The following is a 24,802-nucleotide window of genomic DNA, read 5'->3' as shown; positions in this document are numbered from 1 at the left end:
GAAGTCTAGCGCAGGGCTTGGTCAGGAAGTTGTATGCTGTTGTGCTGTACATTCACAGGACATGTTTTGCCTTCTTATCGGTGTCCTCTGTTACGCATGTAGGTTGTTCCTTTTGCAAGGCTGCGATTCTTCACTTGCTTACAGCACATATATAAAAAGAACAGGGATGAACTTAAAAGCAGGTGTTATGCCGCTTGAGGCCGACTCGAAAACTCTTACCCGCCCTGAAGTATGACTAAGTCTTCAGATAAACTACATGGTCTTGGCACGTTGCCTAATCTCAATTATTAGACTAGTTCTATGAGGCAACCAGCTCAGGAAGCTTCTGGAAAAAACATTACTGATTTTTCATGCTAGTCTTGTGTGTTCCTGGAAGAGGTGGAAGAGCATTACCTCGGATAACCTACAGCTCTGACAGAGACCAGGTTCATTAACAGACCTAAATAACTTGAACAAGTCATTTGCAAATAAACAAGCACAGTTATTTATTTTTCTTTTAAACAACCTGTGTATCAAAACCAAGAAAACGGTCAAGCAAATAAAACCAACCTTTTTAGTACAGAAGTGGTTCATTGGTTCTTTGTGCTTATTAGATACCTTCCAGACCCCGCAGGACTCTGATGTGAGACTTCAACTTACCGTCTCTTCCGCTTTAAGGGACTAAAAACACAACCCTCAGGCAGCTTTCCACTTGCAGGACTAATCTGATATTCAACAAGAGATTTTAGTGTCTGATAATTCCTAATACATGTTATATAAATTCTGAACAAAATGACTTTAAAGTTTGTTTTGCTGTGAAGAACGATTCTGTCACTGCAGGAGCAGAAGATTAATGCTTTTCATGATTGTGTTGGGAGGCAGCCATTAGGAGGCCTTTCTTGGAGCAGTTCTTTGCACAGGTTCATGGTGAAGAAAATAAAGGCCTATAAAATTTCTTCTTTAGACTCCCACTTTGATCTGGAGGGAAGAAGCTTCCACAGAAGACTCTGTGTACTTAAAATGATTCAGAAAAAGCATACTGGGGTGGATATTACCTGTTGAGTGCTAACACAGACTTCACCAATAAGGCAACAAAACAAAAGATGCTATAAAAGAATTCGTGGTGCAATTATTCACTGAAAAATTCCAGGTTGTACTACACCCTACCATAAAGTGCCATTATTTCTCAAAGCTTTATTTCAGTTTGGGGTGGGAAACACGATGATGTAAATATAACCATTTTATAACCATCTGTCTTTCTTTAGGCAATTTAGTGTTCATTTCCCTTTCGCATTCTACCTTCTCAGTCTCTTTGGCAGAACACAGCTGCTGTTGCAGCACAGCAGAGGCCACGTAAATAAAGGCTCGGGGGCCACACTAGGCTCAGGAAGCAAAATCTCACTTGGGATTTGTCGGCGGCCACGTTTTGTCCAGAGCCCGTTGTCTGTCCTGCTGGCAGCCGCGCGGCCCTGCTCGTGGGCAGGAGTTTCTGCAAAGACTTGGCACAGGCACTCTCACTAGGGCGCTGCTTAAGTTACTTCACTGTCACTGGAGATGCTGTGTGAATGACCTTGACCATCCAAACTGCTGCCACAGGCTTGGCTTTCTTCACCACAAAACTGAACAGATAAAGAATCGTGGGGATCGTCCTCGACATAATTGACCAATGCATCTAACCCAGGCATGCTAGGGTCCTTCAGATACTGCAAAAAGCCAGAAACGCCAGTTTAGATAGCGGTCCACAGAACAGATGTACTAGAAATTACAGAGACAGAGCAGGCAAGTTACTTCAGACCAGAATTCACAGCGAGAGCTGCTAAATATATGTTCTAGTCTAGATTTCCTTAAAACTGTATTGAACAAGGAGAAAGTTAAAAACACCTTCTTTCTGTGAAAAAAAAATAAATAATAAAAATCAGTCACACAAATATTCATTTAAGTGAGTTAAAGCAGCCTGCCTTTCCTATTTCTTTTTAATAAAAACTGACTTTTCATCTCTGTTCAAGCAAATTCCTGCTAGTTAAGAACAAGCCACAGAAGGCGGCACTTCCTTATTACACTGCTGGGGACGTATCCTCCAACTGCAGGGATGGCAACTGACAGCTTGTCTAAAGCGCTGGGTGGAGCAAACGAGATACGAGACTCTGCTTTGTTCAGCGTCAGGCCAGTCAGATCTGCATCTTTTCTTGTTACCAGAAAACTCTAGTGGCCTTCTTCTCTTGTAGTTCCTTTTTTGCTTTGACTTCCCCTCTGCCCCGCTTTCCTCCAAAATTAAGCGATCAGCTTTACAACGAATGCATCATCAAAGAAAGGAGCATTAGAAAAAAAAACGTAGGCCAGAGAAGATGCTTTCTGTTCCTCCCGCCACCCCCTTATACTCTCCTTATCACTAAGCTGATCTTGTGCTTCATGGGGAATTGGAGCCATCTATCACTTTGTGTACTGAACAACGACAAAAATCTGCCATTGAACACTTTTCCCCTTGATTTAAAAAAAAAACAAAACAAAACCACCAACAAAAACCCCACATTTGAAACACAGACACCTTCACACCGTTAAAAGACTGACATAGCTTGTAGTTTTACTCAAAAGCTTGTTTTGCACTATAGGAGGTGCCATAACCTGGCTGAGGTGGGACCGCAGCTCAAATCACGTCTGTTGTGTGACAAAATTAATCTTGGTTTCAATTAAAGCACCACTTTCTCTGTAATCACAGCAAGGCTAATGAGCAAAGGGACTTTTTTTTTTTTCAGGTGTATCAGAATGAAATGTTTCATACAGGAAGCTCAAAGACATCCTCTTGAGCACATTCAAGACATAAATGAACCTCAGTCTGGCTTTGCTACGTGAAGGTGTTTCTGTGGTCAAACTGCTCCCTGTAACTCAAATGCTGAAAGCTGAGATCCTTCTGTAAAAGAAGGAAGCACGTGGTTTTTCTGAAAATCTAAAAGAGTACATACGAAACTGCCTTAAAATAATCAGTATTCTGTACTCGTGTGTTTTAAGAGGAGAAGCCCCAGGCTGGTTGATCCCATTTAGAAATACACATTTTAAGAATTCTCCATATATTTACTGATTTTCCTTCATTTCTTACCAGTGTTTTGCCCAAAACCAGGCTCGCCGTTGTTCAAGAGTATCTACTCATTCTGCATGTTTTCCAGATTAATACAATTACTCCAGAAGACCTGATGATAGACTCTACTCTTGAAAGTCCTTTACATGAAGTGCTGTGCTATTTTAGTACACTGTACAAGGATTTTATTTTCCTATATGAGCTATACTTCGCTTGATATGTGATACAAGTGTCTCCACTGAGCCCTCATGGTATGGTAAGCTGAGGTAGCACGAAGAGAGAAAATTACGTACTCAGGACTCTGCAGAAAGTCTGGGTTCATTCACTCATACTTCTATAAAAATCTGGAAAAACAGCTCCACAGTCACAGAACTCCATAGTACAACAGACTACTCTGACACCCAGATATATACAAAGAAATACGCCTCAAAGAACTGCAAACAAATACAAGCTTTTAAAGATATGGAATTCATGGTCAACGAGAACTTTTAAATCAAGAACTTCCCTTAAAGACAACTTCCTGTTTAAATACTAAAAAGAGGAAGATGAACAGGACTGAAACAATATTGTTTAGTACAGAAATGTGTGAGCTACACAGAGAAAAAAAGTCCCAGGGTGACTTTTTTTATGTGAGTGTTGCTAAAACTACAGGAACAAAAGAAAAAGCCCAAGAACATTCCCCTAGGTAGTCTTTAGACCTCACGTCAGTCCTCGCTCTTAAAAGAATCAGTGTTCACTTTTCCAAATTTGATTTCTAACCAGAGACATAGGTCCCAAGTACATGTTCTGCAGCACACAAAAGGTGTTACTTCAAGTGAGCAACTGTTTCAGGCCTGATGACTTAGATAAGCAAAGAAAGGGGCAGACAAGGGGTAGTCAAGGAACAGAGACTCTTACCACAGTTTCATCACAGGATTATAGCAGCATTTGTATCTTAGAAAAAAATAATTCAGTTGAGTAAAAGAGGAATAAAGTGGGAGATCGTTTATGAGAAAAGTAACAGTTTACACTAAAGTCAAGAATTACTTATATCTATCTCTGTTACACAACAACTACCTTTGTTCATATTCACTCGAAGATCATCACTGTGTTTTACAGGGGGTGAGGAGAGCAGAAATATAAAATGTCTACACATACCTCTTCAAAGTGTGGTGGGATTTCTAAAGGTGGCTGAGACCAGTATTTAAGTGCTTTGTGGTATTTCCTCAGAAGAAACAAACCAACTATTACCAGCATTACGAGAGGTAATGCCAACAGAAATAGTATAACATATCGATCTCTGGTTGCCTCTGAAAAAGAAAAAAAATATGACAGGTTCATATTTATACATCATCAAATGTAAAACAACATACAGCAAGCTGAAATTTACTATACTTGGTAATCAAAGCATAATTTCCAAGGCTAAGATCACAACCCTACTATAGATGCACTCTAAACACTTGTGTTCAGGTGTAGCTTGTTTTGTGATTCCCCTTGGAAGTCACCAGCTCCCACGAGCTTCTCCCCCTTAATCACACAGCCTAAGGCCAGCCTCTACTTGAGGCAAACGGGCAAATGCAGAGCTGGAGGAATCACTGCTGGTGAGCAGAGGGCAGGCAGGGAATGCAGTCCACCCTCAAGTTCCCAGCAAGGGCCATTAATGCCAGGGACTTCACTTTCAGAACACACATCTGCCTTCAGCAAAGGGAGCATCACAGGCTCCAACATCACAGCTCAAGGTCTTGCAATCAAGTACTTTAACTAGGTGAATACTACCCAGGAGGATCAGCTCCTGTGGGGCCTCAGAAACTCCATAAGCAGGTTTCATTGACACGTCTTCCAGTGTGTTTAAAGCCTGCTAAAGATCAGTTGCGCCTGTGTGTTTGCGGTCACACAGAGAGATTCAAGAGAGGGACAAACTGTTATCTTGCACATGGCCTCTCCTCCCCTCACCCTCTGTCTTATCTCGTACAAAAACGTGGAGCTCGACATGTCAGAGAAGGAAGCAGGTCAAAGAGGAGAGGGACATTCACAGCCTGCAGGAGGCAGCGGCTGAGGAAGAAGATTTGCAAGAGTAACTCTATGTCCTTCTTCAATGACTTCCTCTAAACTATTTGTATTTTCTCTCTACAAGGCAATACCCATAGCAGTATTTATTATGAAGGAAAAGGACAAGGGGAAGAGTACAACACAGCTGTACCTCCATTACTGACTGAAAAATTCCCATATTATTTTGCCGTTTATGACAATTGTGAACTACTATCGGTGGTGCTCTCTCAGCACTCCTGACAAATACAGGTATGTAACTGACCAGTTACACAATCTAAGACTCATCCCATTATATAAAAAAGTAACAAAATTGGATTTATACCACTGATTGTAGTTCTGTGACACTCTGGGGCACTCTGCAGTCCAAGTAATGGGAGATGTGAATGTGTCATCAATTCTACTTGAATTCTAAAACAATAAAGTGTCAATTCCTTTAGATTTTCAATTTTGAATAGTGTATTGCTCGTCTTTGTCTCCTGTTCAAAAGACACACAAAAAGAAAATGTATTACTGTAAAATAAGAGACCTGTGTTCAACACAAATCCCCTCCACATATTAAAGTTTCTCATTCAAAAAGCACAGATTTTATTTTTCATAATTCACCTTTCCCAAACAAGAGAAGCAGTGAAATATATTTCAACTTTCCTACTTGAATGCGTTTGAAATATCATTATCTTCAAACGAAATTAAGCCTGACCATATAAAACTCACTATAAGGGCACGAGCAGCAGAGGTATGAAAACTGCTGCGAGGTCTCATTTTATCCGACATACGCTGCTGGACGCTTTGAGGCAGCTTCCGTAACAGCTCAGGCAGTGAGTGCAACATAGGAGGGGGAAGGAAAAACAAGCCATGAGAAGTTCCTCCACCATCAGAGGAGGCTGATGGAAGTGGAGGTCAGTGAAGAGCTTCCACCATCTCAGCTCCTTCTGCCGAAGAGGAAAAGAGCTGATGGGCAGTGCAAAACCTCCAGAGTCTCCACACGGCCACCACAGTCTTTTGGGAATTTTTAACCTCTAAGTGGCTAGGATAAGGGCCTCGGTGAGGCCAACAGAAGCATACAAGAATGACTTCTTGTCTGAATCCCAAACATGAAGGTATTTCATGCGTGTCAGAAAAATACACATTCGTGCAAGACAGGAAGGAAGTGGAGGCGTTTCAGATTTAGCAAGGTCTTTGAAACAAAAGGGCTTTTTAAATAATTTTTTTCTGCTTCTGTTTTTGTTTTTGTTTTTTGTTTTTTTAAAAACATTTGACTTTAGAATGACGTTCTTGTGAATCTTCTTCCTCTTTTTTTTTTTTTTTTATTTTTCTTCATTTTTTTTAAAAGTGTATCTTAATCCCTCCCCTGCAACACTGGCCTGACAAGACGACAATTACCAGGGCCCCAGACAGCAGCATAAGCACACAATGAGACCAACACCTCTAAGCCTCAATACAAATGGGGACAGCTCATCCCAGCTCTGTTCAGCATGTTTCTGATAACTCTGCCTTTCTCTGCCCTAGGAACAGGTGACACCAGGCCAGAGCAGCCTGTTACTGAAGCTGCCAGCACAAACAAGCCTAACACAGGAAAGGAGAAAGGGTATTTCAGAGCTTTCCAAATTGCCTAAGCAAACTTTGGAATCTAAATGCCATTTTAAAGCCACCTTTGACAATTTGTGGATTCTCTCCCTTGATCTGCAGTGTGTTTTAACCTTTGTTTTATACGGAGGAAAAAAAAAGATGTCTTTGAAAGTTTTGTAATGCATGCAATACTTGTGCCAAGACAAAACTAACTTTTTTTCAAGACTCCAAATGGTGACCATCATTGCTGGAGAAAAAAATGACATTAGCTCTCTTCCTCCATTTCTGCTGTTTTGCAAAGAGACAATGACTCATATCTCTTAGTCACAAAGCCACTATGAAGAAGATAAATCAGAGAGAATTCTTACTTCTTTAGTAGTACTTGTTGCATTCTCCCAGTAGGACACATGATACTCAAGCAAGTCACCCACTTCAGATCCAAAAGGGGGTGTGACCCTAATGAGAAGTGAGTTAGAGCTTGCATTCACGCTGTTCACTTTAGGGGGCCCTATAGTAGCTGAAAATAAACACAGAAAGAGCAATGAACCTCTGGGCTGCAGAACCACTCAGCATACTGTCTCCAGCTTTACCTAGATATTCTCAGAAAACATGCTAAATATCAACAGCTTTTTCTCATCTACTTAATACGTTTAAGATAGCTACTTTATTACAAATCTAAGGAAAAAGACTTGAAAGCATAAGTGAAATTAGATAATATTAAAAAAAAGTTTCCCATTAACTTTCCCTGGAAAATCAGTAAATATTCATTAGAATGTAACTGAATTTATCTGCAGTTAATGGTGATACAATTTTCTTTTATTTTTTTTTCCTTCTTCTTTTTTCTTTTTTTCTTCTGCTACATATTTCATATTCTCCAAAACCCACACTGTTTAGGTCAATAGATTGGAAGAGGAATAGTTTCCCCCTCCTTGCTTTGATGTCTCCACCTGTCCCATAGGGTAAAGGTGATGACTTCCTTTTGTGATGTACTCTGAGGCCTAAATTGTGCAAAATATTGTACAAAGTACTGTCAGTCCTAATACAAGAGACTTGTGTGATCACAGGTCATATACGATCATTAGTCATTTATCCATTGTATCTCAATTTCTTTCACCATTTAAGCTTATCAGCATTCGTAAAATACTCCAGGATCTCAAAAAAAAATCCCACTTATGCAAATATTTGAGTAGCTAACAGCTGCTTGCACACTAAAGGAGTAACTATTAACAGTAATAAATAAATAAATAAATACATAAAAAATCCAGCAGGGCATGCAATCATTGCTTATTGTACCTCAAAAAAACCAGCAGAACCTGCCCTGTCTACTGCTACTTTAGAGAAAATTGGCCTCCATGATCTTTATATTGGTAGAGAAATTTCAGTTTCTTTCTACTTCCTGTTGCTGTACAACTATAAAAGCCTTGTTGTGTGTCCTCACAAATTCCTGAAGCTCCCCTCTCGAGTGGGACTGATACAAACATTAAAGAAAGAGGACAGCCCCTTCCTTAAAGGAAGAGGACAGCCCTAGGAACCGATCTCGAGGGCGGTCACACAAGAATTATCGCATAATGTGCCTTTTTCTCCTTCAAGGAACCGACACACAAACATCTCTTCCACACCAAGCCTCTCCTTTGTCTTGTATTTCCATTAGCCCAGTGCTTTCCTAACTCCCAAAGGATCCCACTCCCAAACGATCCTGCATCACAAGCTATGGATAAGTCAGTTGTAAACTTCAATGCAGGATTCAGGCAATTTCTCACGCTCTTTATTACTAGTGAAAAGCCAAGTTTTAGAACTGAAGTCACCAGGGAAAGTATGATACTCTATGCAGCATGGACCACCACTGCTCCTCACAAGGTATGGGAAAACTTGAACTAAAGAGTTAACAAATCCATTCCTCTGCTTCATTATAATTTCAGAGGTATTTTTAGACCCAACATTTACTTTCTTCTAATCCTGAAACTAATCACAGCAAGGCAAAGGGCAGATCTTATAAAGAACAATATGCTTGTTCACACATTTAATGGGATTTAAAGTGTGCCCTTGACCCTTCTACACTGTAGTTAGGACGGTTTATACTTATCAGAAAAGGGATCTGTGCAGTAGCAACAGGTAGTTTGTACCCAGACAACCACAAATCAAGGTACGTGTGCATGTGCCAGTGCTAAGGATTGAAATAAGAAAAGGTAAAACTCTAACAAAATATATGTTGTAGCTCTTACAAGGCTCAACCACCCAAGGAAACTCATCTGTTTCTCTTTCGATACTTGTTGAAAGATCGCACCGCTAACCCTGCTACAGAGAAACTAAGCAGTATCAAATTCCTAGTGACGCACCTAGGCCTTGTGGTCTGTGTTAACCACATCGAGTTCTCTCAACTTGGCTTTTGTACAGAACGGACTCAAGAAAAATCTAGAACAGACAACAGACATGTTTTTCAAAGACATCTCCTTTGAAACAGAGACACTGAAATCATAAATATCACTTACTGTTTTTCTCTGCCACAAATGGGTCTGTTTCCACCCAGTCAGAAGTCACTTGCCCCAGCTCAGCCCTCACGCGCAAAACAATAGTCCAGCGCCGCTGCTTAAGCGACCAGGGTAAGCTGCATTCAGTCTGGGTGATACGGGTGCAGTTCACCTCATCCCAGTAGTTAAAGGCCCCTCTGCAAGGCAATGCAGAACAAAAGACGTATAAAGCATCAGCAGAACTGTGCAACTTCCCAAAACACAACCCCTCCCACATACACAATTTTTGTAACAGAATAGCGTGTTACAACACTACTACTTTGATATGGGCTCATTCCACAGCCCTTTCAGTACCTGCATCTCCTCAGCATCTGGGAAAAATTAAAACTAGCGAGAGAAAATTTGGTAAGGCTAAAATTATACAGGAAACTATGCAACATTTCTGGGTGCTCTTCAGGTCTTCAATGTTTTCTCAACTTAGTGGACATATCACAAGCTAAGAGATTGTCAGTCTTCAGAAGCTGCTTTCAGATGTACATAAAAGCATCTGTAATAGACAACTCGTTCTTTCATTTCTATGCTTATTCGTTTTTAGTTTTGGGGTGGTGTTCGGTTTGGGTTTTTTTGTTTTGGTTTTTTGTTTGTTTGTTTGTTTTTTAAACCAATTATGTTACTGGATTAGAACAAAATGAGTTTCATTGGTTTTAGATCTACTTACGTTTTAAAATGGACTGTATATAACACCAAGCCTCTATCCACTTTAACAGGAGACCACCTCAGCAAACTATGAAAGTTATAGGAATAAACCACCACATCCTGTGGTGCTGGTAAACGAGGAGAAGACTCTAAAGAAATAAAAGGAATAAAAACAATTATTGAAACATTCAAGTATACATAACAAACTTTTGGTCTCCAAATTCCAACACCATATATTACATTTTTAACTGCTTTGCAGGCAAAACTATTCCTCCTCCACAATCCCTTTCTAGGTGCACTAGTAGCAGTACATTTCAGTCCCTGCTATCCACAAAGCACTTACTGCTTTTATTTTTTCAATACAGAACATAACACTGAAAGTACAGAGTCCAGCACAAAACAATATACCCCACCCAGCCCCACCACGAAGCTTTAAATTAAGGTCCATAGCCAGCTGTCATTACAAAAGCTCATCTATTTCAACTGTCTGCACCTCACGTTTTATTATCCTACATGCTTTTCCTGACTATCTGGCTCCCGCTAACTTGTTTGAAAACATCAAGGTCACTTCACCAAAACTTTCCAGGAAACGAGGAGGGGGGGGTGGAAATCCTTCACAGACTTAAATATTCACTAACACATAGCATACCATTCCACTTGCAAGCCTGAAGTTTTCCCAATTTTGAAACTGATTTCACAACGTAGAAAAGGACAGAAACCTCTGTTAGAGGTGTACCTTCTGCTAGTAGGAATGTCCACCCAGATTCAGTCATGTTATAAACCCCTGGGGGTGGACAAAGACCCGCAAGCATTCTCCGGCAGCTTGTCAGGAGGCGAGCAACATGGAAGCAGAGAGCAAAGAGTTGTGTCTCTAGTACAGGAGAAGAACCACTTCCCTGTTGGCCCAAGCAGGGCGGAGGAGGAAGCCACTTTTTGGGACTGGAGCACGGCCACAGGCCAGGCACTGAGCTGGGAGTGGAGGGGTAGAAAACCAAGTGGAAGGTGGAAGGGAAGGCAGCTGAGAACCAAGGGCTGGGGAAATGGGGGTGGGTGAAGTAAAGATAGGCAGATGAGGAATTAAGTGGAGTAGCAGCTGGAGGGAGATGTTAGCTGCCAAGTAGGGCAAAACAGCAGGCTGGAGAACCAAAAAACACTGAAAGACAAGAAGACCAACAGCAAGGAATTGGGATAGCTAAAAGAAAAAGACTGAGATTACTGCAAGTAGGCTGAGGTGAGGAAAACGGGAAAATGCACTTATCAAATGCTTTAAAAACCAGGAAAGCCTCACACTTTTGACGACAGCACAGCACTCACCCAGGCTGGAAGGGCCCAAGGGAGGTCTCCAGTACAAGTCCCTGCCCCAAACAAGGCATCAGACCAGGCTGCTCTGGGCTTTCTCCAGGCAGGTCCCGGAACCTCCCAGAGCCTCCACAGCCTTATTGGGCAACGGCTTCACTGCCTGCCTGGGAGAAAGGTTTTCCTTCTACCCTTCACCTGTGTTTGCCTATGTAGTGATCCACTTACACCATTAAACATACTGGGTCAACAGGTCCTAAGCTCAGACAATCACGACACGATATCCCACATGATAAGATTTTAATTTTTTGTTCTTAAGACCGTAGTCTCCTAAGATACAGTTTGCTTATTTTTACATAAATAAGATCAGAAGATCAAGCACTTAAGCTAAATTCTGGCCCCAGCCTTCTTTGGGAATTTGGGGATAATGTTAAAAAGTTTTTTCTTTTTGATTTCTACATTTGATTTTGTTACACAGCACTAGACAGCACACTGATGCTGACAGTGCTTTCAGAAGAGACGTCATGCTGGCATCTTAACATCCTCCATGTACAGGAAAGAGAAAACACATATCTTCAGACAGTTGCATTAAACCCTAAGTCCAAAATATAATATAACTAGTTAGGGTCTCAAAGTTTTAATTAGGTATGTTACTAGTTTCTTAGCCTCAGCTTTTGAGTAGTGCTCTTAAGTAAAAATCCATTGCGTTAGGCTTCAGATGGATCATTCAGCATTACAAACCTGTTTGAGATTCCTTACAGGTACAAATACTACCTGTGTAGTACCTATACTACTAAGCTATGAATCGCTCCTGTATTTTAAAGGCCACTAAGTAACCTTTTCTGCATTCAGGAAAAGTGTTCACTTCCCAGTCACGCACATTCTTTCTTCCTCTCTCACTGCTGGTCTGGCACGTGGCAAGGTATCTCACACCATCAGTAATCTGTGTGCTCAGACATCCGATACAAACTAATTTTGCAAAATTCAAGAAAGCTGTCAGAACGAAACACAAGCACTAGCATTTTTTTTTCTTCTCTCCTCTCCCTCTTAAAAAAAAAAGAAAAGGAAAAAGCAATGAAGGATGAGGGCAGCTGGTTCATCTCCTCAATCAAGACTGCACACTGGTTATTTTGCCTTATATTAACCTTATATTAGCATTCAAAACCAGATTATTTCCCCTACCAGATTCAAAAACACTGAAAAAATTATCAAATCTATGGCTCTGCAGGTGCTCATCAAGCTGCTGTGTGACACAAGGCACTTACTACTGCACTGAGGAGCTGTTTTCATAGCATACCAAAGGAACACATTTGTATTTCGGTTAGATATCTCAACTTGACAGGGGAAGTTACTTAAATTTCTGAAATCACACACTGAAATCCATAACGATCATTAGTTTGTAGGATCCAAAGTAACAAAATGCACCTACATATGTAAGTATCCTAGAAAAACCCAAACTACCTTAGCCGGGGAAAGGCAGAAATGCCCCGTCCTTTCCCTCTGTCTGGAAGGTGGTCTCGCTGAATTGGTTCTTTTAAAGCATCTGCCAAACAATGCTCAGATTGTTTTTTCCTGATGCAGAGACTTTGTGACCCTTCAAGCCGCAAGTCAGAGCTTTCACACAGCAGAGTGCGAAGCCACAAGTTACAGTAAGTGAAAGCAGCTCAGGTTGACCTACCCATTGGTTTCACAGCCTCTGTTCCTGCTCCTGAATGATTTCTGATCCCTTCCCCTGCATCAGCCTTAGAACACATCTTTTGCTAAATGGCAGAAAAAAAGAAGTCTGGGGGTTTTCTGGATGCTCAGAGGGCTGGAGCACCTCTCCTATGAAGACAGGCTGAGAGAGTTGGGGTTGTTCAGCCTAGAGAAGAGAAGGCTTTGGGGAAACCTTATAGCAGCTTTCCAGTATCTCAAGGGGGCCTACAGGAGAGATGGGGAGGGACTCTTTATCAGGGAGTGTAGTGATAGGATGAGGGGTAATGCTTCAAAATGGAAGAAGGTAGATTTAGAACAGCTATCAGGAAGAAATTTTTATGAGGGTGGTGAGGCACTGGAACAGGTTGCCCAGGGAAGTTGTGGATGTCCCATCCCTGGAGGTGTTCAAGGCCAAGCTGGATGGGGCTTTGAGCAACCTGCTCTAGTGGAGGTGTCCCTGCCCATGGCAGGGGGTTTGGAACTAGATGATCTTTAAGGTCTCTTCCAACCTAAACCACTCCATGATCCTATGACTTTTGCTGTTCCAGTGTACTGAACTGGCTTTTCAAGTTGTCAGACAAGCACCAAAGCCTGCAAAAGGTGAACAGCAGATGTAAGTGGCCAGGTGGGGACAGGTGACGACAGCTGGCTATTCTTTTTGGCTCAGATTTTAGTGTGTAGCATCGCCATTTGCAACAGAAATAACACAGTGCACCATGCCTAAGGGAGAGAGCGCAGAGCGGGAGGAGGCCCCTACACACAAGCCGAACACCGGAACAGCTCCCTGGGAAATCCAGATGCTGCTGTTGGGATGAGACTGGGCTACACTGACTGCAGCAGGTCCCCCCGGCTCACCTCAACCCACACATGGGCATCTGGACTCACGAGTCTGGCTACGGACTGCAACGGCAGCTGCCCCCCCCAAGCTGCCGGCGAGCCCCATGGGGCTCACCAGCCACAGGCCAGCCGGCCAGGCCTTGACGAACCAGGGGCAGCCCGGAGGGCGGCAGATTTTCTAGGAGCAGCAACCCCGGGATCTGCAGGAGAAACCAGGACTCGTCCCCCTTCAGAGGGCCAGGCACAGGCGGGGTGAGGAAAGAGTGAAACCCGCCACAGCCCCGCTTTCCCCGCCGGGGCCGCTTCAGGGGACGGGCACGGCCGCGCTGTTCCCCACCAGCCCCCTCCGAGGCCACCCCAGTCCGGGCCGTCGCCCCGCAGGCTTCCGCAGCCTCCCGGGCCGGAAGCCCGCCGGGGAGGAGGCGCAGAGAGAGGCGGAGGCCGGGCGGCAGCCTCCAGCCCCGCACCGCCGACCACGGCCCCAGCGAGCCCCGAGCCCCGCGTCCCGCTGCACCCACCTGCGCCCGAGGCCCGGACCGAGCCGAGGAAGAGGAGGAGAAGGAGCAGGAGGAGGAGGAAGGAGGAGGAGGAGAGGAGCAGCGCCCGACACGGCATGGCCCGGCTGGCAGCTCCCCGCCCCCCGGCCCCGCTCGCCGCCACAGGCTGCTCGCCGGTCCCCGAGGAGCGGGGCCGGCGGCGGGCAGGCCTGGCGGGGGCCGCGTCACACCCACGGCCCGGCCCCGGTGTGCCGTTGCTGGCGGGGGACCGGGTCCGGGAGGCAGCGGCCTCCCCGCTCCGCCTCCACCCCGCTCCGCCTCCACCCCCGCCTACGGGGAGGCAGAGCCCGCCCTCGGCCCCGCCCGCAGCCCCGCGAGCGGACGGCAGGCGGCGGGGGCTTGCGAGCCCGAGGGCCCTAACGGCCCCGGCGGCCGGCGGGGACCCCCCGGAGGCCGCCATTTGCTTGGGGCTGACTATGCAGGGCGGGCTGTGGCGTAGCCCCGCGGCCCTGGCCCCGCAGCCGCCACCGCATGCGGTGTGGGGCGGGCTGGCGAGGCGCAGGGGTTTTGCGTGTGCATGTATGGTGTGCGGTTGACGTGAGAAAAAATCTCGCCATTAAAAGTGGTTAAAACTCCCCAGCTTTCTTTGGCTGCATCTAGCTGTAACACCAACCCGTGGTTAAACCTAACCGCATACCTTTGACTGATACTATTGATTACACAGTATTGCCATTAAAAAAGCACTACCGAGGAGAAGGATCTGGGAGTCTGGCGGATAGCAAACTTCCCATGCGCCAGCAATGTGCCCTTGTTGCCCAGAGGGCCAATGGGATCCTGGGCTGCATAGGGAAGAGTGTGGCCAGTAGGTCCAGGGAGGTCATTCTCCCCCTCTACTCTGCACTGGTGAAGCCACAACTGGAATATTGTGTCCAGTTCTGGGCTCCCCAGTTCAAGAGAGACAGGGAACTACTGGAGAGAGTCCAAGTACCTAAAGGGTGGGTTGAAGGATGATGGACCTGGACTTTTTTCAGTGGTTTCCAGTGATAGGACGAGGGGCAACGGGCACAAGCTGGAATATAGGAAATTCCATTCAAATATGAGGAAAAAATTCTTTATGGTGAGGGTGACAGAGCACCGGAACAGGCTGCCCAGGGCGGTCGTGGAGTCCCCTTCTCTGGAGATTTTCAAGACCTGCCTGGATGCAGCCCTGAGTAATGTGCTCTAGGCAATCCTGCTTTAGCAGGGGAGTTGGACTAGATGATCTCTAGAGGTCCCTTCCAACTCTGACAATTCCGTGATTCCGTGATTCCATGAAATCTGGAGGTGATGCTGGGGGGGGGGCGGGGGGAGGCAGGATTCCTCCCAAACGATTAATATTTCAATCGAAAAACTGTTTTTAAATAATTCACTGGGCAGGGTTCTGTTTTTTTTAAGAGCTTTGACGCTACTTTAGTTTAAAAGCACCGTAAAGTGGAGGAGTGTTTTGTACGTCTCCTGAACTAAGTCCAAATACTCTCTCTTAAACACTTTAGAGGGAAAATGCGTTTTACTAGTACAACATCGGGAAGTCAGCAGAACTATGAGCGGCAGGACAGCCAACAGAGGAAAACATGCAGAGTTAGGATACTTAAAACTTCTTTAATTAATATTAATGAAGGCCGCCTGAAGGCTCCCTGGGCAAAGTTTACACCACTGCCATCCAATTTCCAACCAAAGGAAAGCAGGCAAGTACAGCAAGAGTACCTTGTGTTCAGAGCCCTAGGTAAGGGCTGGAAAGGCTGGGCAGCTTTGCTTTCCAAGTAAGCTTGGATGAATAAATTGATTTTGCTGTAGGTGAGCTCTTCCTCAATCAAAAGAGAGATTCCTCCCTTTCTCTCAGCCCCGTATGGCCTGCTCTTATCAATTGCAAGCTTTCAGGGCAAAGATACTCCTTTTGCAGGGAGGTACAATAATAAAACAGGGCAGAATCTCAGTCAAAGCCTTCTAACACTGACACAAATTATAGTAGCTAGAAAGGAGTGTAAACAAAGGAGGGAGGGGGAAAAAGCAAATGCTGAAAAGCTAGCTGGTTGGTTGGTTGATTGTACAAATAAGATGTGCTAGAAGGGGATGGTATAGATTAAAGTCATTCAGTTACAGATTTAGCTTGTTTTCTCTGCAGTTAACGTCTGACCTCTTTTTGAACCCTTCTGGGAAGAGTGACTCAACTCTGTCAGTCAACAGCAGCGCTGTTCTACCGAAACACTCCCCTCCACAAGCTTTACTTTGGGATTTCCCTAGTGCCAAGCCTGTGCTGAGACACAGATCCTTTAATCATGATGTCTGAAGCCGGTGGAGGAATTACAGTCACGCACTGTTAGCGTTACTTGTGAAGCATTTCTGGAGGCAGGTAGCCAAGCAGGTAGCTAGGAAAGCCATCAACAATTTCTAACTGTGAAACTTAAATAGGAAAACAGCATGTCCAGAAGGCATGTTAATTTTGGTGGCACCTCTAATTCATGCATTAATGAGATTTTGATTTACAGAGGAAGCTTAGGTATATTAAAGAGCAACTCAAAACATGAATTCTGAAGTGGGGTTTCCATCCACCCGTGCATTGAAAGACACATATTTACTGTAATTTTTAGAGAAATCCTATAACTGATCATAAGTGTTTTCCCTTTGCCAAACCAGAGAGGAAACTTTTGCAGGCTTTTAGTTTTACTCCAGCTGATCTCTCTCCTACCCTGAGCTTCCTATTAGGTCAAATTACTGTCTGACAGCCTGGAAGGAAGTAAAAATGACTGGTTGTGCCTTCATGAACAAAAGTGTAATGAAATATGTGGTTTTCACCATCAGTGGATGAGGGATGACTTCTTAAAACTGGTAGCTTAGTTAGTGCTAAAGAAAGAACTGAAAATAAGCAGTGATTTAATGAAGACTGAGAGAAGAGAGAACTGGAGTCAATCTGATCCTATCAATCAGCTCCAAAAGAAAATCTGTAAAACCTACAGTAGTCCAGAGATAATAATTTATATTGTTGTCTTTTCTTTGAGCTTAGGGAGCAAAAAGCAAAGTTAATATCAAATCAGAAAGATTAAAGATAAACTAATTTTTCTTGCTGGTTTCTTTCCCTCACTAAAGGCTATCGACATGAAAAAGTGAAAGGTAGCCAGGGAAGGTGGAAGGAAATGTATTTCAGAGGAGAAATAGCTCCATCTATCACTGCAAGTTAAAGGCTCTTAAAATCACTAAGAAGTCTTATAAGTCGAAAAAAAAAAGAAAACTCATTATGGCACATAACTGCAATAGATTGACATTTCACCAATTGCATATTTGGGTGTATTTCATCAATGCAAACAATTTACTACTCTAAAATCCCAGCCTTGCCAGTTATTATATGTGGATGCTTGGGTTGACTCCTGTAAAACTAAAACCAACTCACCCATAAGAAGACAGCTACTCGATATCAAAGCCGTCATTTTCCTGCATGCAAATTTCTGGCACAGAATCTTGAAAAAAATCTGAATCCACTGAAGATAAGGGATTCTCCAAAAATAACACATAGATAGAGGTGAAATGCATCCATTGTAAGACTCGGGAACATCTCATGCATCAGGTAGTGATTTACAGGGGAACAATTTTGGGAACACAGGAGTCTAAGAGGGAAATCAGCCACCTCCTTGTGTTCCTCCCTTACCCCTCTTCTAGGCATCTCACATAAAGAACCATGGGTAACTCAGTTAAGAAACAAAATAAAGGAAGAAGATAAAAAAGAAGAATCCCCCCATTCCCCCTAATTTGTAAATGACCAAAAATTTTTAAGTCACTGGAATTCATCTACAGTATTTACTCCGCTGATGTTTTGAGTAGTATGAATTTACAGATGCTTGCAAGAGCATTGTTATGTCATGAATGTGCAAGAAACTATACAAATGTACTGAGAATGGGAAAGAAAAGTAAACACACACTAGGAATCCCACTCCTATTCAGACTAGACTTTAGCAAGCCTTAAATGAATTCGAGATTTATTTTTACAGAAGCTAGCTCTTCAAATTCTTACCATTTTACTTCCAACTCATGGTGTTTGCTGTGATGATTTTTAATCTTCTTCCTGGAAGAGAAATGTAATTGAGTTGTTTGATATTGGCCTAACACATACACATACACACAAAAAAATCGCATAGGAAAACTGTACTGATCTGTTCAGACACAATGCCTGTCCCTACAAAATTTGCTGTGGTAACCCTACTAACTGTGGGGAGAAAGTTGGAAATGTCTGGACCCTCATCCTCATACTTGGGCCCTTTTGGTGGTAGATGGAAGGATCTTTAGGCACGCAAAGGTGCATCTCCCATTCATCAAGACATCTTGGTTCTGTTAAAAGTTCCACTCCCACTGGGACTTTCAGTAACTAAAAAGTTCCGTGCTCCTGCACCTGACAGACTTAGCCTTCTGCAGCTCCCTTCTGTTCACAAGGGGTTTGTAATGGGAAACATCATTGCATAGCAGACGGCTGAAGACATCAAATTCTTTATCTTCCCATGCTCTTATTCCCAGCCTGCAAAGGCAGAGGGGCTACCATCAAATAGTTCAAAAGTTAAAAAACACATCACAAGATTAAAAAAATGCTCCTAAGATCTTGATATTGGAGATAAAGACTATATCGCATTTTTGCATTCAGGCATCCTGTATATACCACCCTCTGTCTTTGAATGTCTGAGAAAGCAAACAAGTACTTTATCTACTCACAAATGCATGGAAAGAGGTGATTGGGGGCGGTGCTAAAGAGCGCATAAAGATCTGTTTATTCTCTTTCTAGTGTCCTCTGACACAGCCACCTAAGTCTTGGTCCCCCGTTTGACAGCTCTCTTCCCTGCCAGTTGTTCCTTAGCACCTGTATCTGCTCTCACAATTGTGTTTATGCTCCTCCAGCTGCTGCAGGATCCTTTTCTGATGCTTCCTCTTGAATCCAAAACTGGGAAAGAGGAGCCAGGAAATGCAACCGGGAGAAAAAGCGTGCGCAAACCGCTGCACAGCCCAGGGGCATCGTGGCAGTTGGGCTGCAGCGATGCCTGCGCTCAGAAGAAAATGCTGGGTAGGAACGGTCTTCACTCTTCAAGGAGACACGAGCAGCCACAGCTACCAGCAGTGCCTGACCCTGCTCCCACCTCAGGGAGTGTCAGAAATGCTTGAGTTTGCATGTGACCCTGCAAACTTGGTATTCTGGTGACTCTGGCAGCGGGGACCCGACGAGGCCCATGCTAAAGTAGGCACGTGGACACAGGTTTTCCAGGCCACCACCTTGAGGAGCCTGACTTCTCACCAGCCCTTTGCTGAGCCTGATATTCTTTGTCACCTCGCAGAAATTAGCAACTCGGGCAGTAAGACTGATGCACGCTAGTTTGGCAATTCGCTAGTTGGCCTGGCACCCCGGAGAAAGGCTCTGCTGCTGACTGCAGGGGATTCCCGCAGCGTTACACAACCAGAAGACGTCTGAGTCATGTGAAGTTAAGTTTTAAAGATCAGTCCTCCCCTAGGGGGAAAAATATTACTTTATGTCTCTGAGCTGCTCTGATTTAAGTTTATAACGTGAAAAAGAGAGTTACTGGAGATTTTCAAGACCTGCCTTGATGCAGTCCTGAGTAATGTGCTCTAGGCAATCCTGCTTTAGGAGGGGAGTTGGACTAGATGATCTCTAGAGGTCCCTTCCAACTCTGACAGTTCTGTGATTCTGTGATTAACAAAGTTATGTCACACCAGTAAAGAGATTTGCTTTGTGCTTTAGCTAGTTTTTGAGTTTTAATTGGAAAGTTGGTGCTGTCATGCTTTGCATTTCAATCTTGTAGCGCAGGGAAGTGTTGTTTTTAATCACAGGATATATCACTTAGCAGTTAATATCCAGGCAAGAGGTAGGAAATATTTTTATTTGTTCAGTATTTAACACAAAGTATTACAGCGGGAGCTTGGCCCCACTAAACTCTGCAGGTTGTCTTCTCCCACCCACAGGCACAGCAGGAAGCTGTACTTATATGTTTTAGGTTATACTGTTGCTGCCTGTCAAAAGGAGAGCAGATGAAGAGATCAGGAAGAAAAAAAAAAGAAACACCTCCCTCCCTTGATCTTGTTTGCACATTCTGAATTAGAGAATTATTTAGGATGTTTACTAGTGAATTGAGCAACTAGAATGGGCTTTTCGAGAGGCCAATGGATTTGAGCCCATGGCGGTGTGTGCATTTCAGCACAGTGCTTAAAAATAAAAAAAAAAGTTTTAGTGATTCATTTACTGTAACTATCCGATGAAATAAGGTCTCCTAGAAACAGAGAGGAAGTACAATCAGTTAGTCACGGCATGCATACTTAGAGTAGTTTACATAAGCAGCAGAAACAGAGACGTGCTTATGTGGATAGATAAACATCCCATATCTGCTGTAGACAAACTTGTCTCCCGGCTCATTATTTCTAAGACAAGGCATGTCTTGATGTCTGAAATTGATCATTAATTTAAGATGCCTGGGCATGTTGCTGTTAGTTATAAAAACAGTTGTATTAACAAACAGGTCACAGTGACAGAAAAAACCAAGTTCCTCAAATATTGACATTTAGATGCAGAACTGTAGATGCAGAACAGTTTGGAAGATACAGTTTTTGTTGTGGGAATTTTCAAGGGGAAAGGGTCGGAGGTTAAAACAGATTAATTCCATAAGTCACTCTTCTTTGAAAAGCGCACCCTAAGGCACATTACCTAATCAAATATTATATCTGGTAATGGCATGCTTGCAGCATTGGGAGATGACTCTGGAAACATCTGGAAAACATGAGTATCCTGGTTTAAAGTAAAACAGAACCAATTTTCTGTTCAGTAATTTTACTTTTTATCTGGGCCTCTTCTAACTAACTAAACTCTGAAACGAACAGCATATTGTTCAGAAACTGTTCGCTCTCACAGTGGTAAGACCTGATTATACCAAGGAATGGCATGTAGAGAGGCTCTTGCTCATACTTATTGCTATAACAACCAATAACTTTGTTATTTGCCCCATTGGAGGGTCGGAAGCGGAAAAGCATAGAGGGGTCACACCTGTAGGGAGGAACGGACAGGACAGGTGACCCAAACCTGACCAACAGGGTATTCCATCCCATCTGCATCATGCTCAGTATAAAAGCTGCGGGATCAAAGGGTCAACTCTCTTTCTTCAGTGGCTGACGTCTGAGGAGGACCCTGTCTGTTCGTCTGCCTTTGACCCTGATCTGAGCATTCCTGACTCCAGATCCGGAATGCAATTCCTGTCTGTTGCCGAGTCCAGCCTGGGACTTTTCCCTGTGTCTGCTGGTCATAGGATCATAATCCTGGGAGCTTGATACAGTTTTGTATATACTGGATACCTTTGTTTTCTTTTATCATTTTTCTTCTTATTATTATTTATTATTTCATTATTTATTAATATTTTCATTAAAGTAGTTTAGTTCTTTTTCTAAACTTATAAATCTCTTTATCTCTTCCTCTCCTCTCTTTGAAGAGGGGGGAGGGAGAGACCATCTGTCATTCTGATTGGCCAATCTGGTCAAAACCACGGCACATGAGTGTCCCACAAACAGCTGTATGTAAATAACTTGTCTTTCTCCTTTGAGTTCTCACCTACCATATACATTTATATTGTGGGCAAACACAGGCAGCAACTGCATCAAAATGCCTGGGAGCAAGCACCCAGCTTCATACCTGAACAAAAGCCAGGCTGGCTGCACAGCCAGTTGCACTGTGAAGAGGAGGCTGTGGCCCCTCTCTGGCTCGTGGTGCCAGTCCCGCCTGCTGGCCTGGCTGATTTGACACAACCGTGCTTGGGGTTAGTTGAACCCATGCATCCCAGTGCTATGTAGTTACTAGGTCCAACACGAGAGAGTGAGGAAGGAGTTGGGAGGTGAGGGCTTGAGGCTGGGGTAGGAGAGAAGCAACGCTCATCCAGTCTGACTGCTGTAAAATTAGCTCTTCTGTAAGGTCAAATCTCAACCCGCAAGACTGCCTTACCCTTAGCAGCATCCCTCTGATGCCTGAATTAGACCGTAATGCTTACTGAAAAGCACAAGTTCAGATTTATGACGTGACCTTCTGAATCTACCTATTACTGGAATTTCAAATGGATGTTGCAAACACCACTCAGGCTCTTGATGAACAAAATCCTAACCAGACGTTGAGGGTCTGTCTTGGCTCCCTCAAAAGTTTTCATAAGGAGCTTTCCACTAGGACATCCTCCTCTGGGCACAGACTAGGATGGTTAAATCACTTAGTGATTATGACAGACTATGACAAAGCATGCCTAAAGTAAAAGAAGGCTCAGAAGTAGTGCTTTGAATCTTGTAAGACTTTAGAAGAAAACATATGGATTCACTCAAACCAGATGATTAAATTCTGATCAATGAAGATGATCAAACGATAGGTTCCGTTTGAAATTTGATCTCGGATAATTAGCTATAAAAAAAACAACAAACAAGGAAGAAGGAAAAAAAAAAAAAAAGACTAACAGGGTTTGTCCTTAGGGCCTGAATCTCTCCCACCCATCTAATGGAAATAACTGCTACCAAAAAGGCAAATATCATAAATAAACAAAGGCAGAAACAAACTGCTCAAAGTGTTTTCTCATGCAGGATGACTCAGGCCACGAGCTGCTGGCTGCCATTGCGTTGCTTCTTTCCTTATATATTTTGATCCTTTTGGGCCTGTATTAAGTAACAGGAAACTATTTGCTTTTGTCAGGGGTTCGGGTTGGTTTTTTTGTATCCTGATGGTTTACTGAGCTGTAAAGGATCTGGTGGAACTAGCTCTGGCACACGGCAAAGGCTGAAACTGCAGTCCGGGGAGGTGAGACAGCCAGCAGGTAGGCTGGCTTAGGGCGCCGTGAAACGACAGCCTGTGTTTAAATCCTGTTAAGAAACTGGGTCCTTCACAGGGAGAGTCTAGATAGGCCTTGCGAAAACCTCTTCATAGGTGAATAGAGCTAAACAGAATGGGGAATGAACAGTCAACGAAGCTGTAAAAGGATTTCTATTCACTTCATACAGAAAAAATGAGAGTTTTTCCAGATTCCAAATTGCAACTTAAAGGGAAGAGAGACAAGCATCGCAGACAGGGACATAACTGATCCTCAGTCTGTGAGTATCAGCTATTTTGCTTGATAGGCTTTTCTGTGGGACAGTTTCTTGCTGTTAAGCGATTTTTAAATATTTTTTTTTGAGGAAGAAGAGGACAATTGCATGATTATATTGGTCTAAGCTTTCCAGCATCCAAGTCATGAGGCACAAACTAAGATTCAGGCAAAGAATTTGGCCTGGCAAATTGACAGAAGATCTGGAAGCAAAGACAGAGACCTAGTTTTTCACATGGAGAGCCCTATGAGATCCCGATACCAAAACTGTGTGGGCCCTATGGGAGCCTGCTCCTGTCCTGATTTAACCTCATTTGGTCACAAAAGACCTGGGGAGAATTCACACCTCAGATTTTCCCCAATCAGAACAGCTGAACACAGGCAGAGACCAGTTTGCAAGGCAAAGGTCTTGGTCTTCAGTTGTCCATAGCTGTGAAATGTGCTTTAAAACAAGCAAACATTTTCCGAATGCCCAGTTTGGCAGGAAAATACTCTCACAAAGTCCATCAATGAAACTCAGTCTCTGGGTGCTACATAGATCTAAAAGTTGACTACTGGTACAGAACTTTGCATGGATAAGGGGATCACAATTCCACTTTACCATCTATGTAACAGGGTGATACTATGTACCATTCCCGGAATACGATGTCCTGTGATACTGTGAAGAAATATTTGGCATTCTTTATCTGCAGGCATACTGGTTGCAGCGTAAATGTAGAGGGCTCAAGCACTTGGGTCTCTCAAGGCGTTCTCCCAAGGCAACAAGGCAGCTATGCCACTGGCAAAGTGAGGAATGGGAAGGGGAAGAAACAGAGACCAGGACTTTCAAGTTAATGTTGAGTTTATAATTTGCTGAGGTGAGGAATCTCTGTAAGCCAGTCAACCTGTTCGGCTGTTCCCCTTTTGCCTGAACTGAGCATTTAGTGTTCAATTCTCCCAAAGACTATGTGCATTGGTGGAAAGACAAAGAGATGGATGTGGCTCTAAATTAGGAAAGATTTGGGATGACTATGAAGGGAGGATACTTCTGATACAAGACTTAGATGTGATGTCAAAATACACAGCTTGTAGATTCAGAGATGTGAATGAATTCCTTTACTGAAAGGGATTAGAGATGCTAGAATAACTGTACTAAATTTTAAAATATGTAGATAAAAGCACTTAGGTTCCTGAGATCTAAAATAAGCCTTGAACCACCACGCTTTCAGGAAATAACCAGGAAACAGTGACTGTTACAACTGTTTCTCTGAAGCTGAATAAGAACTGAATCTGTCATTCAGGATGAGCAATATTGCTTATGAGAATCTCCTCCAACAGGAGACCGAGCAAGGTCCCTGAAAAAGACCCCAAATGGGTTTGGAAATGGTAATGCTTTAAGTTAGTTCTAGAGTTTGTAACAAAATGCCATCTATTTGTCCAACATTATAGTCTGCCAATGGTGATTAGACATTTACTGCAACATCCTTTGGGAATAGTGACTTTGGGGACTCTATAGGGGAACTGGTGAATAAAGCTGGGAAAGCTATATTGATTTGTGTCCTTTAGGTT

The 24,802-nt window shown here is 43.5% G+C and overlaps 1 protein-coding gene across 1 annotated transcript; it reads right to left on the bottom strand.

The window, feature by feature from the left end:
* Nucleotides 1–458: 458 nt before the first annotated feature.
* On the bottom strand, nucleotides 459–14,253 carry IFNGR2 (interferon gamma receptor 2). The gene is made up of 7 exons (XM_074144644.1): nucleotides 14,157–14,253; nucleotides 9,833–9,959; nucleotides 9,136–9,311; nucleotides 7,015–7,163; nucleotides 5,403–5,556; nucleotides 4,190–4,341; nucleotides 459–1,682 (listed from the first exon to the last, which is right to left on the bottom strand). Exons 1-7 carry the CDS (start codon nucleotides 14,251–14,253, stop codon nucleotides 1,509–1,511), a joined length of 1,029 nt encoding a protein of 342 aa, XP_074000745.1. The 3' UTR covers nucleotides 459–1,508.
* Nucleotides 14,254–24,802: the final 10,549 nt, after the last annotated feature.

Source organism: Numenius arquata, chromosome 1, assembly GCF_964106895.1.
Source record: "Numenius arquata chromosome 1, bNumArq3.hap1.1, whole genome shotgun sequence".
Taxonomy (NCBI): Eukaryota; Metazoa; Chordata; class Aves; order Charadriiformes; family Scolopacidae; genus Numenius; species Numenius arquata.
Note: the sequence above shows the minus strand (reverse complement) of the source record. Positions and strands in the feature narration are given on the sequence as shown.

Excerpts from the sequence above, each read along its gene's own strand:
- IFNGR2 (XM_074144644.1), bottom strand. The coding sequence starts at position 14,253 with ATGCCGTGTCGGGCGCTGCTCCTCTCCTCCTCCTCCTTCCTCCTCCTC. Across the intron at positions 9,312-9,832 it reads TATACAGTCCATTTTAAAAC|AGGGGCCTTTAACTACTGGG; the intron begins GTAAGTAGATCT and ends ATTGCCTTGCAG. Across the intron at positions 4,342-5,402 it reads TCACAGAACTACAATCAGTG|AGGCAACCAGAGATCGATAT; the intron begins GTATAAATCCAA and ends TTTCTTTTTCAG.